At 44.9% G+C, this 15,222-nt stretch overlaps 1 protein-coding gene across 1 annotated transcript; it reads left to right on the forward strand.

Annotated features, from left to right (window-relative positions):
• The first annotated feature begins 125 nt into the window (after positions 1 to 125).
• Positions 126 to 4,535, forward strand: KCTD12 (potassium channel tetramerization domain containing 12). The gene has a single exon (XM_015851627.2). It carries the CDS (start codon positions 359 to 361, stop codon positions 1,334 to 1,336), a length of 978 nt encoding a protein of 325 aa, XP_015707113.1. The 5' UTR covers positions 126 to 358; the 3' UTR covers positions 1,337 to 4,535.
• The last annotated feature ends 10,687 nt before the right edge of the window (positions 4,536 to 15,222 follow it).

A 15,222-nucleotide genomic window follows, 5' to 3' on the forward strand; every position in this document is an offset into this window, starting at 1 on the left:
GCGCACGGCCCCGGCCTCAGGGAGAGGCAGGGCAGGGCAGGACGGGGCGGGGGCCGGGGACCCTGCGTCAGTGCCGAGCCGCCGCCGTCCCCTCCCCGCGCGCTCGGCTCTGCCTCCCGCCGGCCTCCCCCGCCTCCCGCCGGCTGCGGCCGCGTACATAAACACGGCCCCGCCGCCGCCGGGGCGCTCCGCTCGCAGCCCGACGGAGACGGTCGGTCCGTAGCGCGGCCGTCCGGCTCCACGCACCGACGGGGCGGGGGCTCCGGCGGGCAGCGGCCCCGCGGCACCTGCCGGCGGCAGCAGCAAGAGGAGGAGGGAGGGAGGCGGCGGCTCCCCGCCCGCGGCGGGATCCCTCGGCATGGCCCTGGCGGACAGCGCCCGCGGGCTGCCCAACGGCGGCGGAGTGTCGCCAGCGGCGGGGAGCGGGGCGGCGGCGGCGGCGGGCGGTTGGTCGGCCTTCCCCGAGATCGTGGAGCTGAACGTGGGCGGGCAGGTGTACGTGACGCGGCGCTGCACCGTGGTCTCGGTGCGGGACTCGCTGCTCTGGCGCATGTTCTCGCAGCAGCAGCCCAGCGAACTGCCCCGGGACAGCAAGGGCCGCTTCTTCATCGACCGTGACGGCTTCCTCTTCCGCTACATCCTGGATTACCTGCGGGACCAGCAGCTGGTGCTGCCCGAGCACTTCCCCGAGCGCAGCCGTCTGCAGCGCGAGGCCGAGTACTTCCAGCTGCCCGACCTGGCGCGCCGCCTGGCGCAGGCTCGGGCCACCACCACAGCTGCCCGCCCCGCCGTGCTGCACCGCGACGGCTCGCTGTGCGCCGACGAACCGCCGCTGCTCGGCTGCCTGGAGGCAGAGCCCGCGGAAGGAGGCGCCGCGGCGGCGTCCGCACCGTCGCCCACCGCCAGCCGCAGCCCCTCGGGCGGACCGCTGCTGACGCCCTCGCAGTCGCTGGACGGGGCGGGCGGGCGGCGCTCGGGCTATATCACCATCGGCTACCGCGGCTCCTACACTATCGGGCGGGAGGCGCAGGCCGATGCCAAGTTCCGCCGGGTGGCACGGATCATGGTGTGCGGCAAGACCGCGCTGGCCAAGGAGGTTTTCGGAGATACCCTGAATGAGAGCAGGGACCCGGACAGGCCCCCGGAGAGGTACACCTCCCGCTACTACCTCAAGTTCACCTATCTAGAGCAAGCCTTCGATCGGCTCTCCGAGGCTGGCTTCCACATGGTGGCTTGCAACTCCACCGGCACCTGCGCCTTCGGCCCCGAGCAGGGCGGCCCCGCCGACGACAAGATCTGGACCAGCTACACCGAGTACGTCTTCTGCCGGGACTGAGCCCCGCCCGGCAGCGAGGGGCTGCGTGGCCCTCGCACCCGCGGGGCTCCCCTGCCGCCCACCGCCTCACCTCACCGCAGCGCGCAGCCCCGGAGGGCCCCGGGGGCGGGAGCCGTCGTGCCGCAGCCCGTTTTGGCTGCCGTGGCGCGGCCCGGCTGCCCCGTCCCCCGTCAGGCCCCCCGGTAGCTGTGTTGGGAGCGGGGAGGGAACAGGTCACGGGTGTGGATAAATACCCGAGCTAGGAAGGTGTCGCTTGCCCAGCTCCTGCTTCTCCGCACAGTGCCGTCAGGTTGGGGCGTAGGGGACAAAGAACTCTTTTTCTGGTTGATTTATGTTGAACTAGTAGGTGTTCTTTCCCGTCCCCATACTAAGACTGAGGCTTTACCTCTTTGGGCAGGTTCTGGCAGTCCGTTTTGTGGCCCCTCCCTTGAAGGCGATGCCAGCCTTTGAAGGACAACCGTGTGGCAGTGATGGCTGCCTGTGGCGCTGGCATTGCAGCTCGGTACTTAACTTTTAGAGATGAATAATTTTGCAGGAAGTGGGCGTCTTTGTGACCAGATCCATCCATGCCCATACCCCTCTCTCAGCCTCTGAACTTCCCAGGCTGTGGAGCTGGGCCGAGGCCTGAGCAGCAGGAGCGTGAGGCTGCAGTGGAGCGCCGTTCTTGGGATAACCAACCACTGAACTGTGGTGTCTGTGGAATCAAGGGACAGTCCTTTGGAAGCTTAAAATGCTGTGTACATTGTAACTTTCATGGGTGGCATGAAGTCCTTATGATTCTTTTGAAGTCTACAATATGCATAGAATATTAGTGCATATTTCCTTAGCGTCCTCCAAATGGCAGGGGTGGGATAACAGCGGGGCTGCCATAGTGAAGGTGGGGCCTGCTTCCTGTCAGGGTGAAATTGTGTATGTATGTTGAATGGAAGCAGATGGATTTTTTTTTTTTTTTTTTTTTAAGTGTAATCAAGAGTACCTTGCTTATTACTTTGAGTTTGGTCATTTTAGTGGTGTAAAATTTTGAAGCCAACAGAACTGATGCTGAAGCAACATTTTTAAGAAACAGTCTCTTGTTTTTCATGTCAGTATTACCTGGGAAGTGACTGCTGAGAGTCAAAAACCTCTCCTGCAACACAGCTCATTCTTAGAAAGGATTAAGCCCCATCCTTATGAAAGCTTGGGCGATGCCAGTGTATTTCAGGGGAAATTACCCCATCAGGAAGTAAAGCTGTGTTGTGTTCATGCTGTCTGTTTGTCTCTTGGATAAGATGGCCATAGCTTGCTTTGCAGCCTACAGTCTGAGAGTGGCTTGTACAATTGGGAAGGTCAAGCAGTTCTTTCCAATAAATTCCTGAAGGTTTGAGTACAAAAGCACTTTAAAACCTGATTTTGAAACCTGTGTTGTCTGTTCAGATGGTGATGGAAAAATACCGTAAATGTATCCTAATTGTTGGAAGAATTCAACATGTAAAGCCTGAAGTTGCATGTTTTGAAACTACTGAATCAAGTTGATCTTTCTAACCCCAAATTTAGAAATACTGCTAGCACTTATGTCTAACCAAAGAATTTCATAGTAGGGTTTTATTTTTTAAAGCTTTAGTTCCTTTGAAAAGAGCTATAGCCACTTACTGAGTTCCAGCACTCGGTCTCCATGCGCATCACTTGGTCATTCACTGAGTACATCTGCAGTTGCGTAAAACTGAAAATAACTTGCACAGCCATGAGTTTGTTAATTGGCAAGATTGTTTATCAGTGTGACTAAAGTGATGATGCGCATGCGAAAGCTCTGGATATTGTCCAGCTGTAGATAGATGTATAACAGAGTATTTTTAAGTGGAGAGCAATGTCCATGTCTTGTTAGATGAGCAATAAGATAGAGTGAGAGGCCAATACACCTGAAGACAGAATGAAACCTGTTTGTCCTATGCCTTACTCTGAGACAATTTCTTTGTGCATAACATTTATACCGCAAGTGAAAGGAGCTTGATCACAGCTACTAGTCTTTACAATGTCATTCTCAAGAATATTGACTGTCTTTTTCTAGTTTCCGTTCAGTAACTCTGAAGTATGTTTTTTAAGATTTTGTATAAGATTCCAGTAAAGTGTTTGGATTCTCTCTAGGTAGCTTTCTTTTTTTAAGAATCTGGTAGCTTACAAAATCCATCATAGAAGCTATGGATAGGGACGGTTTAGAATTGAACTGGTGATTTAGTATGTATATATATATACAGTATGTAAACATTTTACACGAATCATTTAGTTTTTTAATCACTTTAGTGCTACAGACCTTCATATCTAGCTGAGCATTTACATATTACGCTGTGTACATAATATGGCGATGTTCTATTGGTTTCTTATACCTGTTTCTATGGAAGAAAACAGAGTATGAATATCAGCATTAGTGTAGAACTGAAATCGATTACATATTTGCTTGAATGTGAATCATACCTTAACTTCCAGGTGGTTGAATGCATCTCTAACAAAGATTGCCTGTAGTTTGATCAGTGAGTGCTGACCCATTTGATGGCAGATGATCCAGGAACTCTCAGAAATTTAAGTAAAAGTTGATATAGTAAAAATATAAATGGATCATTTAAAACAAATAATCTTTGTGTTTGTGCTAAAAACTCTTTTAAGTGTGATTAGTATTAGAGAGTGAGGCTGTTCATTTACAGATATCTCATTAAAATCTTGGTTTGAAATGACGGTGTCACATATTCAATAGTCATTTGATGACTTGCTGCAGAAGACTCTATTTCTTAAAGGTTAATTTCAGTTACATTTTCCAAAGGTAAAATGCCCCAGGCCAAGTCCCTGAGTTTGGATGCTCTCCTCTGGTGAGCACTCAGAGAATGGATGGATGCGATGGCTCCTTTAACCCGTTATTCTACAGAAGGACAACATCTAAAGGCACACTGCTAGAGCCCCGTACGTGGTTTGCAGCTGTTCATTATAGATGTATTTGGAGATAAATACAAGAGCTGTTAAACTCAGTCGTTCTTTTAATTAGAATTTAAGGTTTTCAGTGATGCGTATCATGAAGGGTGACTGCGGATGTTTGATAGGATGTTTATATTTTTATACATGTAGATAGCAAACCACTTGCTCATTCTTACTTTCACATGTATAGCATTGAAAATAAAGATCCTCCTAGGAAAACGTTACATACCAAATTAAATTGTTGTTCTTTAAATATTAACTTGGTTGTGTGATTCATGATGTCCTTTTTACTCTGGTAAAGATGTTGGCTTTGCACTCTGTTCACAGCGTCATAACCACTCAACAAATGCTTGTAGCTAATAAATAAAACAAACGTCAAACCAAGAATGGGGATTTCTAGTAACATCCATAGCACAATAAATGGAAATGTATAATGCTCAGACAGAGCATTATAAGTGTTGCAGAGAATTCTTGTGGTACCAGTCAGTATAAATCCATCCTCAGGGAACCATGCTGAATAAATAGCTTAGTTTGAAAAGCACAAAATGTTAATGTAAAATGCCCATGCCTTTTAAGAAACGAGAGAATAATTAATTTGGGTATAATAATCCTTTAATTAAAGAATCTTTAATACTTGAGGAAAGATCTGAGAGAAACACATTTAGAAACTGCTATGGAACAGAAGGGTGATGGTGTTGACTACACTGTCCTACTGCGCTAAACTGTTACAAACCCAGAGGAGTGTGCTGTGATCAGATTCATTGCAGATGAGTAATGAATTGCCAGTCAGATCCACTTGTGTGAAGCATCTATATTTAATAGAGCTTTTTTGGGGTAGAATGGTTACAATACAAAGGAACTTACAGAAGGCCCCCAACACAAGAAAGACACACAACACTTGGAACAGGTCCAGAGGAGGGCCACTAAGATGATCAGAGGGCTGGAGCACCTCTCCTATTAGGAAAGATTGAGGGAACTGGGCTTGTTTAGCTTGGAGAAGAGAAGGCTCCAGGATGGCCATTGTGGCCATCCAGTGCTTTAAAGGAGCTTATGAACAGGAGGGGGAATGATAGCTTATGAGAGTGGACAGTGATATGACAAAGGGGAATGGTTTTAAACAAATATTATATTCATTAGATATTAGGAGGATTTTTTTCACACAAAGGGTGGTGATACACTGGAACAGGTTGCCCAAAGAGGTTGTGAATGTCCCATCCCTGGCATTCAAAGCCAGGCTGGATGTGGCTCTGGGCAGCCTGGTCTGGTGGTTGGTGACCCTGCACATAGCAGGGGGGTTAAAACCCAGGCCATCCTATGATTCTAAGAAGGAAGTTTGATCGAGTCATCTGATGACTTGATAGAGTTTGAGAGCATTGTTGTCACATAATAGTACAAGAAAGGAGGTTGTTTCGTTATGGAACAGAGCTTGGTGCCTGTCTTTCTACAGAGTTAGTTCTCATTTCATTTGTATCACCACTTCAGATATTTAGCCACGCTCCTTTTGTTTTACTTTTATAGGTAAAAGATGACGTCTTCTTTGGCATCTGCTATACTGAGGGTTGAATTCTATCTTTTTCCCCTCAGTGAATAAATGCATTTTTTCCTTTCCTTTATTCAGTATTTATGGATTTTCTAAGAATGCAACATCTGTGAAGTTTCTTAGTTCTTTCAATTTTATTTAAAATTACCCATAAGCTCAGAAGTTATTAAGGAGGGCTGATGTTCAACCAAACAGACAATGCATGAGCCTTTATCCCTTGGGAAAATAGGCTAACAACAAATTACTATAATTAATGCTTGGCACTGCCTATGTAAAATCTTTTGTCAAAGGGGGACACAGTAGTCCAAGTGCAGATTGAGGAGGTGAATGTCCATGCTTACTTTTCTGACACTGACCAGTCAACTAAATAAAGGGGTGCATTAGAATGGCTCAGAACTTTATCCAGCCTCTAGATTACTGCAGAGCTTTCGAGTGTGGCTCTGACAGCTGTGAGTCCTGTTAGAACAGACGTTCCTGGCTGACTGTCCAGAACCCATCTGTTGGTACCTTCACTGGAGACAATTTGTTACAAACACAGAGCTCTTAGAGCTCCTGCTGCCCTTTAGTGGGCAGCGAAGGATCGCAGTGTGCAGGGAAATGTTTTGCAAAGGCTGGATTTTGACTCAGCTCTTTTATTCTGGGAAATCTTCAGTGTAATTTTTAATGAAGTATATATATATATATATAAGAAATGCTTTATTTACTTAGAAAGCACTGGCATTTAGCTTCATGAACCTGACTGCTAATTTTGTTTTTCATAAAACTGAGCTGCACGTGCTTTTCCCTTTGCAGTTAACTGTGTTTGATGTAAGGCTCTGCTGGTAAACAAAACTCTTGTTTATGATTGCTGAAGTACTAATGCCACCATTGCAGCAGTCTGTCAGAAATACGCAGCCTGACTACTGAGACAGTCCAAATCACAATCAGTCAAATTAACACATTTCTTCCTGGTTCCACTCTCTGCTGTGTTGAAACTGGAATAAAATTAAGCTCTGTTAAACATTTCTTGCTCCCAAGAATTATTTAGCACATAGTATGGAATATTCGGTACCTCCATCAAAGCTGCTAGCAACTGTGAGTCAGGTTTCTAACACAGATCTGTCTTTGCCAGGAATAAGAGTTAGGAAATATCCTTGCACAAAGTGCTTGCAGCCTCATGACATTTTCAAGAAGTTTCTTGATATCACAAAGAGCTCAAGACATTATTATCTAGTCCAAACGATATGTTTATGTTGATAAAGAGCATTTGATCCATTATTTTCCTTGGTAATTTTGAAGTGAAGCCACTAAATGGTTAGTTTGTTGAGAAGTAGGCTGAGACTTGATCTGAAAGCACAGGTCTGATCTGGAGCACAGGCCTTATGAGGAGCGGCTGAAGGAGCTGGGATTGTTCAGCCTGGAGAAGAGGAGGCTCAGGGAAGACCTTATTGCTCTCTGTAACTTCCTGAAAGGAGGTTGTAGTGAGCTGGGGGTTGGCCTCTTCTCTCGTGTAGACAGTCATAGAACTAGAGGCAATGGTTTCAAGTTGCAGCAGGGCAGATTCAGGCTGGACATTAGGAAGTATTACTTCTTGGAAAGGGTGGTGAGGTACTGGAATGCACTGCCCAGAGAGGTGGTGGAGTTGCTGACCATGGGAGTGTTCAAGAAACATTTGGATGTTGTGTTGAAGGATATGATGTAGCTGGGAAGTATTGGTGATGGTTGGACTGGATGATCTTCTAGGTCCTTTCCAGCCTTGATAATTCTGTGATTCTGTGAAAAACCAAAGGAAAAGCCCCTTGCTCCAGTCCTCTCCCTGTTCTTGTTTTGGAGGGAGTAGGAATGCAGTGCTGCTGTGTTGAGAGTCACCTCTCCTTTGAGTTTCAGAGCTGACTGCAGTAACCCACCATGCTGCTGCTGTGACTATTTTTCAGTTAGTGGTTGAAATTCAGGGTCATAGTAGCGTTTAATAATCAGTCCTTTGGCAGAGCATATCAGCATAACTACGTTGACTGTCCTAGACTTGGATGTAGTTTGTTTTTGACTCAGATTTTCCAAATAGCAGGGTGACGGTCTCTCCTCATAATACAACGATGTTTATGAATATTACAAGCATAGTGGTTTTTCCTTTAAAAGGGCAGAAACTCTTCCAGGAATAAGACTTTTTTTTTTCTTTTTATAATTTCTTTTTTTTTTTTTTTTTTTTCCCCTTTCTTTATTTTAGAAAGGGATCTCAATTACGGAATTGTTTCAACCCCTCCAAAATCTGTAGCCTTTTACAAGCATTCCTAATTTCTGTCACCTTGTAAAATTCCAACGTCTTCCTAGGGCTGGGAGCTTGAGAAGTCACCCTTTCAGAAAGCTGCACAGACGGCGTTGGCTTTATGGTCCCTGTGCCAACATGGCCTTGCTGTTTGGCACCTAGGCTGGTTAAAGGGCACATTTGTATTCTGGTAAGCTCCGTGCAGACCAGCAGCCACAACTTGGCACTTCTCCTCCGTTAAACTTCTGCACCACATATTTCTGGGGTTTGCTATCAATGTCAGTACATTATCATCTGTTTGGAATATGGGAAAGATTTAGCAGTTTGGAATAGGCTTCCTAAGAGCTTATCTGCTGTGGTGATAAATGGATGATAAAGACACACAGTTAAAAATAGCTTTACAGTTGCTTAAAATTTTGCAGTCTGAATAACCCATGAAATGTGCTGTATTAACTATAATAAGACTGCATGAATGCTCCTTTTCTTTTGTAGGTAAGAAAAATAGCTTTATTAGGAAAACTGCTTTGCTGGAACCACTGGTGTGTTTATCCCTTTGGGCTGTTTTCTACCATGCCAAACGCGGGTAAACACTCAGATATCTGGACCAAACAGCCACATTTCCTTAGAAATGGTAGAGGGAGAGTGTAAGTATACAAATACACTAATATTTTGTTTGTAAAGGGAAATTTTACAGGTTGTTTCCAGAATAAAAATTGGAGGAATTTCAACCTGTTATCTCCTAGGGTTTGAGGGAAGAAGGAAACCTTCAGATCACCTTGTCTGCTTTTTGACATAGCACACAATGCAGAACTTCCCTAAAGAGAGTCTAGAGTCTTTAAATCAGTGACACTGCTGAGACAACCATCTGATCTCATGCAAGATAGTGCTAGTGGAAAAAGAGACCACAGTCCTTGAGAAATTGTTCCACTCTATATACTGTAGAGTCACAGAATCTTTTGAGTTGGAAGGGACTTTTAAAGGTCATCTAGTCCAACTCCCCTACAATGAACAGGGACATCTACAGCTACATCAGGTTGCTCAGATCCCTGTCCATCCTGGCCTTGAACGTCTTCAGGGATGGGGCACATCCAAACACCTCTCTGGGCAACTTGTTCCAGTACCCTTACTGTAAAAAATATCTTCATTATATCCAGTCTTGATCTCCCCTCTATTAGTTTGAAACCATTTACCCTTGTCCTGTCACCACAGACCCTGCTGAAGAGTCTGTCCCCTTCTTTCTTGTAGACTCCCTTAGATACTGAAAGGCTTCTCTCAGGTCTCCCTGGAGCCTTCTCTTCTCTTTGGGGCTGAAGTGCCCCAGCTCTCTCAGCCTGTCCTCATAGCAGGTGTTCCATCCCTGGGATCATTTTTGTAGCCCTCCTCTGGATGCACTTCAGTAGTTCTGTGTCTCTCCTGAGGCACAGAAGACTGAGAACTCTGCATATGAACACAGTACTCACCAGCACAGAGCAGAGGGACAGGATCACTTCCCTTGACCTGCTGACTGTGCTGCTTTGGGTGCAGCCCGATGTACATTTGGCTTTCTTTGCTGTAAAAGTACATTCACTCAGAGGGTGGTGACGCACTGGAACGGGTGCCCAGGGAGGTTGTGGATGCCCCATCCCTGGAGGCATTCAAGGCCAGGCTGGATGTGGCTCTGGTCAGCCTTGTTTAGTGTTTGGTGACCTTGCCCATGGCAGGAGGTTTGAAACTAGATGATCACTGTGGTCCTTTTCAAGCCAGGCCATTCTATGATTGCTGACGCATGTCCAGACTACCATCCACCAGAGCCTTCAAGTTCCTTTTGGCATGGCTATGACCAATAATGTCACTAGCCTTGATAAAAGGGTCTATCATATCTCCTCTGCTGATGCAAAGAGACTGGAGATATTTTATGCTGTAGGTGGGTATATATGGAAACAGTTCTACAGCAACTTTCTGTGATCTAAGTATGGGTTTTTTCTGTCCTGTCTTTCCCTTTGATTCACAGGCAAATGTCCCCGTAAGCAGTTTTAATGTGACCATGTGGTGAATCTCCTTTGGGACCTGGTACAGCTGAAAACCTTAAACAAGCAAACAGAAAAGGGTTCATTAATTTTTCAATAAGGGCAGCTCTGTGATCTGGGTTGCAGTGTAGTAAACTGCTAGAGCCAGAAGAACTGATCCAATGGCCAAACAGAATGTGCTTCTTCTGTCTGTCAATAGAAAAATTGGGTTTTAGTCCTTTAGACATTTAATATCTCTTCCCAAATTACCTGATTTGCCTCTCTTCAATTACAAAGAGATGATGGGTTTTTCCAGTCCTTTGGAAATTTCTGAGGGCTCTGAGACTTTCTGAGAGGTCTGCGTCAAGCTCATTGCAACATCAGCTATAAATTACAAGACCTGATTAAAAAAACTAGTTGTTGCTCATCTTCTTTGATTAGTCTTGGAAGGGAAGTTGTTCATTTTTTTTCCACAGACATGCAGAACAAAATATTTATATTTTTCTTGAACTAAGAACCATCTAATTTCTGTCTAGTAACGAACCAGTATGATTTTTCATTGTTCTTAATAAACTTATATAATTTTGTTCTTGCGTATGCTGACCACTACTTTCTTCTTGTTCTTTTTTTCTTCTCTAATTGAATTTACTCAATACAATTAGCATAGCATTTGGAATTTATAGCTTTTGATTTATACAGACTGGGACAGCTTTCTCCTTCTCCATGACAGCTTATATTTATGGCAGTTTAATAGCAGCTGTCTGGATCCTATCCTGGGATGCTCTGGATATCTGTAACTCCTTTTATCCCAATAAAAGGCTCTGTCTTTTTGGGATGTACTTGAAAATCTGGCAAAAGCATTTTCTCTGTTTTACATTTAGGACTTTACATTTACATTCATTTGATGTAACTTGAAATTTAGAAACACAAATGTGCACTATTTTAAAAGATTTATTGTTACGCTGTTAGTGGAAATTTATCACTCATCCACTAGTATGCAAAATAATGATTAGTAAGCTGTCTCTACATAATTATATAACTAGGGAGAAAGCATTTGACACTCTTTCATTTTCCTAAAGGAAGAAAATTTGGCTGACAAGCCAAGTTGTAGACCTTCCACTAAGATTCTTATTGCTTCTTAGTATTCATAATATTTTATTCAAGTAATCTTGAAGAAAGTTTAGGGACCAGAAAGGGATGGCAAACTTAAAACCTTGTGTGCGGTGTGAGCAGATGGGTGATCTGCTTGGCCTGGTGGTAGAGCTGAAGGAGGAAGTAAGAAAGGCTGAGGAGCATCCGGGATTGTGGGAAGGGGATTGACTGGTGGAGTTGCACTCTGCCATCCCTACAGGAAGGGTGTGGTGGAGATGCTCCTCAAGCAGCGGGGGATCATCTGCTCTCTCACAGTCAGGTGGGAAAGGGTGACCTCAGAGACAGCAAGGGATGGAAACATGTCCCTGTATGGGGCAACAAGCAGACTGCCCCTCAGCTGTCCCACCTTCCCAGGTGCCCTTACATAACAGGTATGAGGCTCTGGAGCTGGAGGGACTGGGGGATGTGGATGTTGTTGAGAGTAAGATCAGGCAGTCTGGGCTGTAGTGACCATGCCTTGGTGGAGTTTGTGGTCTTGAAGAATGCAGGCCTGGCAAGAGCTAGGCCTGTGCTTTAGGAGAGCAAAGTTCTGGCTGCTCAAGGAGCTGCTGGGTGGGATCCCCTGGGAAACAGTCCTTAAGGGCATGGGTACAGAACAGAGATAGCAGCTCCTTAAGGACGCCCTTCTGAGAACACAGCGACTCTCCATCCCCCAGCCGAAGTTTTTGAGCAGGGAACGCAGGTGAGCATCATGGCTGCGCAAGGACCTGCAGTTTAAACGGAGAGAAAAAAAGGAAATGTACAGAAAGTGGAAACAGGGTTGTGTAGCCTGGGAGGAATACAGGGCTGTTGTTAGTGTGTGTAGAGATAGCTCCATCTGTGCCTTGGCTTTCCCAATCCTGAACTTGGTGAGGTATGTGAACAATAACAAGAAGGGGTTCTCCAGGTACATAAGCGGGAGGAGACAGTCCAAGGAGAGTGTTGCCCTTCTGATGAAAGGTAATGGGGAGCTGGCTTCCTCATACTCAGTGAGTGTTTTGTGTCAGTCTTTATCAGTGGTCAGGCTTTCCGTGTCTGCCAGGACCCTAAGCATCTAGGTGAGGGTGTGGGGAATGGTTTCTGTCCCACTGTAATGGTGGAGTTAATGAGTCCTTCTCATGAAATTGAGTGTGTACTAGTCCATAGGGCTGGATGATATCTGTCTTAGAGTTCTGAAAGAGATGGCTGATGTGATTCCTGAGCCACTCTCTTATCATATTTGAAAAATCCCAGCTGCCTGGTGAAGCTCTTGGTGACTGGAAAAAGGGAAACTTTCCTCCCATGGCTATTTTCAAAAGTGGGTAGTGAAAGAACAAGTAGGAATGGTTTTAAACTGAGACAGGGGAGGTTTGGGCTAGATATTAGGAGGAAGCTTTTCACATGGAGGGTGGTGACACACTGGAACAGGTTGCCCAAGGAGGTTGTGGATGCCCCATCCTTGGAGGCATTCAAGGCCAGGTTGGATGTGGCTCTGGTCAGCCTGGTCTGGTGGTTGGTGACCCTGCACATAGCATGGGGGTTGAAAATGGATGATATTTGTCGTCTTTTTCAACCCAGGCAATTCTGTGACATTCTATGAAGAGTTGTCCTTGAGGTTGTATTTTAAGTTTCACTGGACTTAATAACACAGAGAAAACTTGTTTTCTATTTTTTGAGTCAGCATTACATTTTCTTAACTGAAGTTATGTGGGGTGGGGACTCTATGGCAGCAGTCTTTTGTCCTGGTCCTCATCTCACATATCAGAAAGCTCTGCGCTTAGCCTTTCTTGAATCTGTTTCTTGCTGGGTGTTTTTATCACATGCCAACACACCATCCTTTTATAAAATTTCCCTAAAGATGTAAAATATCTGGTTATAATGTTGTTACATGTATATACAAGATAATTTTCTTAATTATTTTCATAGCCAAAGCCTTTTTAATCCTTCCATAATGCAAGGATACGGACTGGCAGAAGGCCCACATAAATACTGGTGTTGCTGTTGCTGCCTTTAAAACTTAAGTTAGTTAATTTTTTTTGAAGGCTTACAAAATGTACTAATAGGAAAGCTGTCACCATAGGAATACTATACAAGTTCAGGACTCAGTACCATAATGTTACTTTGTGTTCTGACTATTTGATCTGAACTTGTATATTGTTTTGCATGTCCAAGGAATTCTGTGGGCTATGCCAGAGGGGTATTTTCTCAGGTCTTTGCTAGCAGTGTTTTGACATGTCTAAATCTGTTGTTTATGTATTTTCCTGTATGTTCTATTTAGAGTCGCCTGTAAAAATTGCTTGGGTGCTAATATGAGACATGTGGCTCATTCCTTGGCTCTTACCAGGGCTTCCACTCCATGAACTAGAGTGGAAACTGGAATCAGTGTAGGAGTTATTTGCTGGTAAAAGCATGATGCCAAGGGTGCCTTAGAAGAGGGTTGTTAAGGTAGTATGGTTAGGTTATAGTTGGACTTGATGATTTTTAAGGTCTTTTCTAAGCTGAGCCATTCTATGATTAAGGGAAGGCTCTGTTGTCTTTTTTTAAAGTTTTGGTTGTAATTTCCTCAGTTTAAGCAGTAGATTTGTCCTCACCATTTTTCCCCTGGTACTTTCCTAAATGCTTTGATTTTTTCCTCTCACATTTTCGATTGCAAGATTAGATTAGAGAAAATGAAAGGAAGGAATGCTGCTTTAAATTAACATCCTTAGAGAATGTGAGATTACTTTTAACCTTAATTTCTATAGCAGCAGATGGGAATAAAAGAGTCCCTGACTGAAATCAGAAAGTCATTCTTTTTACAACAGAATATCAAGTTCTGGATAACTTCATTTAAATTAAGCAAGAAAGTCTTCCCGAGGTCAGAGTGACTCTCTTATTTCTTTGGTTGCCCACATTTACTAAATCCTTCAAGCAGTGAAAGTAATATCAGTAACAGCAATATTTGCATGCTGCCTTTTGTGCTTGTCTAACACCAAAGGCTTTTCCCAAGGTGGAATATCTATCATGAAGATTTTGCACAAGCAGAAGTAGGCAGAATGCAGGACAGTCCTTCCTCCATTCCCCCCAGCATTTCCAAAAGTTACCATGTTCCCATGTAACTCTGAAAAACTTCCACCTGACATTAAATTTTCCCTCTTTTAGTTGAAAACTGTTTCCCTTTTTCTTATATCTGCTTATGTAAGAAGTTGGCTACCCTTTTGTTTGCTCCGTTTAAGCACTGGAAGGCCACAATGAGAAAACTCCCTGGAGTTTTCTGTCCTCCAACCTAAACAAGCTCAACTCCCTCAGCCTGTCTTTATGGGAGGGATGCTCCAGCCCTCTGATCATCTTAGTAGCCCTCCTTTGCACCCACTTTTAACATCTCTATGTCTTTCTTGTGCTATAGGCCTCAGGCCTGGATGCAGTACTCCAGATGGGGCCACACAGAGCAGAGGGGTACAATCACCTCCCTCTTTCTGCTGGTCACCCCCCTGGGTGCATTCCTCTTTTGATGCTGGCCTTCCAGGCTGTAAGTGCACTATGTCAAGTTATTATACTTTGCTGGTTTATCTTTCCTTATGGAAAAGAACTAGTAGAAATGTATTCTGAATGTTTGTTTGGCTTACATGCATGGAGAAACCTACCACAGTACCAGGGCTATATGAACAGAGTCCTAGAACTGTAGAATATGCCATGCTGGGAGGAATGCATCGTGGATCATCGAGTCCAACCTCAAAAGGGGCCTTCTTTGATAGGGCCAAAAAAGATTCCTAGATCAGAAGAAGCAGTAACATACGTCTGTTCTTCACTTGTCAAGGTCTTTTATTGGATGCAGGTGGTTACTCAGGTTTCTTAGGGAAAAAAATCAGAGTTCCTGGGAGAAAGATAAAGTAAGTTCTGGAAGTTTAACTTGGAATGATATTTTTGTCTTCTCAGAAGCTAAGTACCAGAGAGGGAAGTGAAACTCAGAGATGGAGAGAGGAACTAAAAGAGAAGACAAAGGAGAGGGAATGAGGAAGGAGAAGGGGTAGGAAAAGGATAAGGGAAGAAGATAAGAGGTATGAGCTGAGATGCAGGAGCAGGGGAGGAA

The sequence above is a fragment of the Coturnix japonica genome, chromosome 1, assembly GCF_001577835.2.
Source record: "Coturnix japonica isolate 7356 chromosome 1, Coturnix japonica 2.1, whole genome shotgun sequence".
Taxonomy (NCBI): domain Eukaryota; kingdom Metazoa; phylum Chordata; class Aves; order Galliformes; family Phasianidae; genus Coturnix; species Coturnix japonica.

Excerpts from the sequence above, each read along its gene's own strand:
- KCTD12 (XM_015851627.2), top strand. The coding sequence starts at position 359 with ATGGCCCTGGCGGACAGCGCCCGCGGGCTGCCCAACGGCGGCGGAGTG.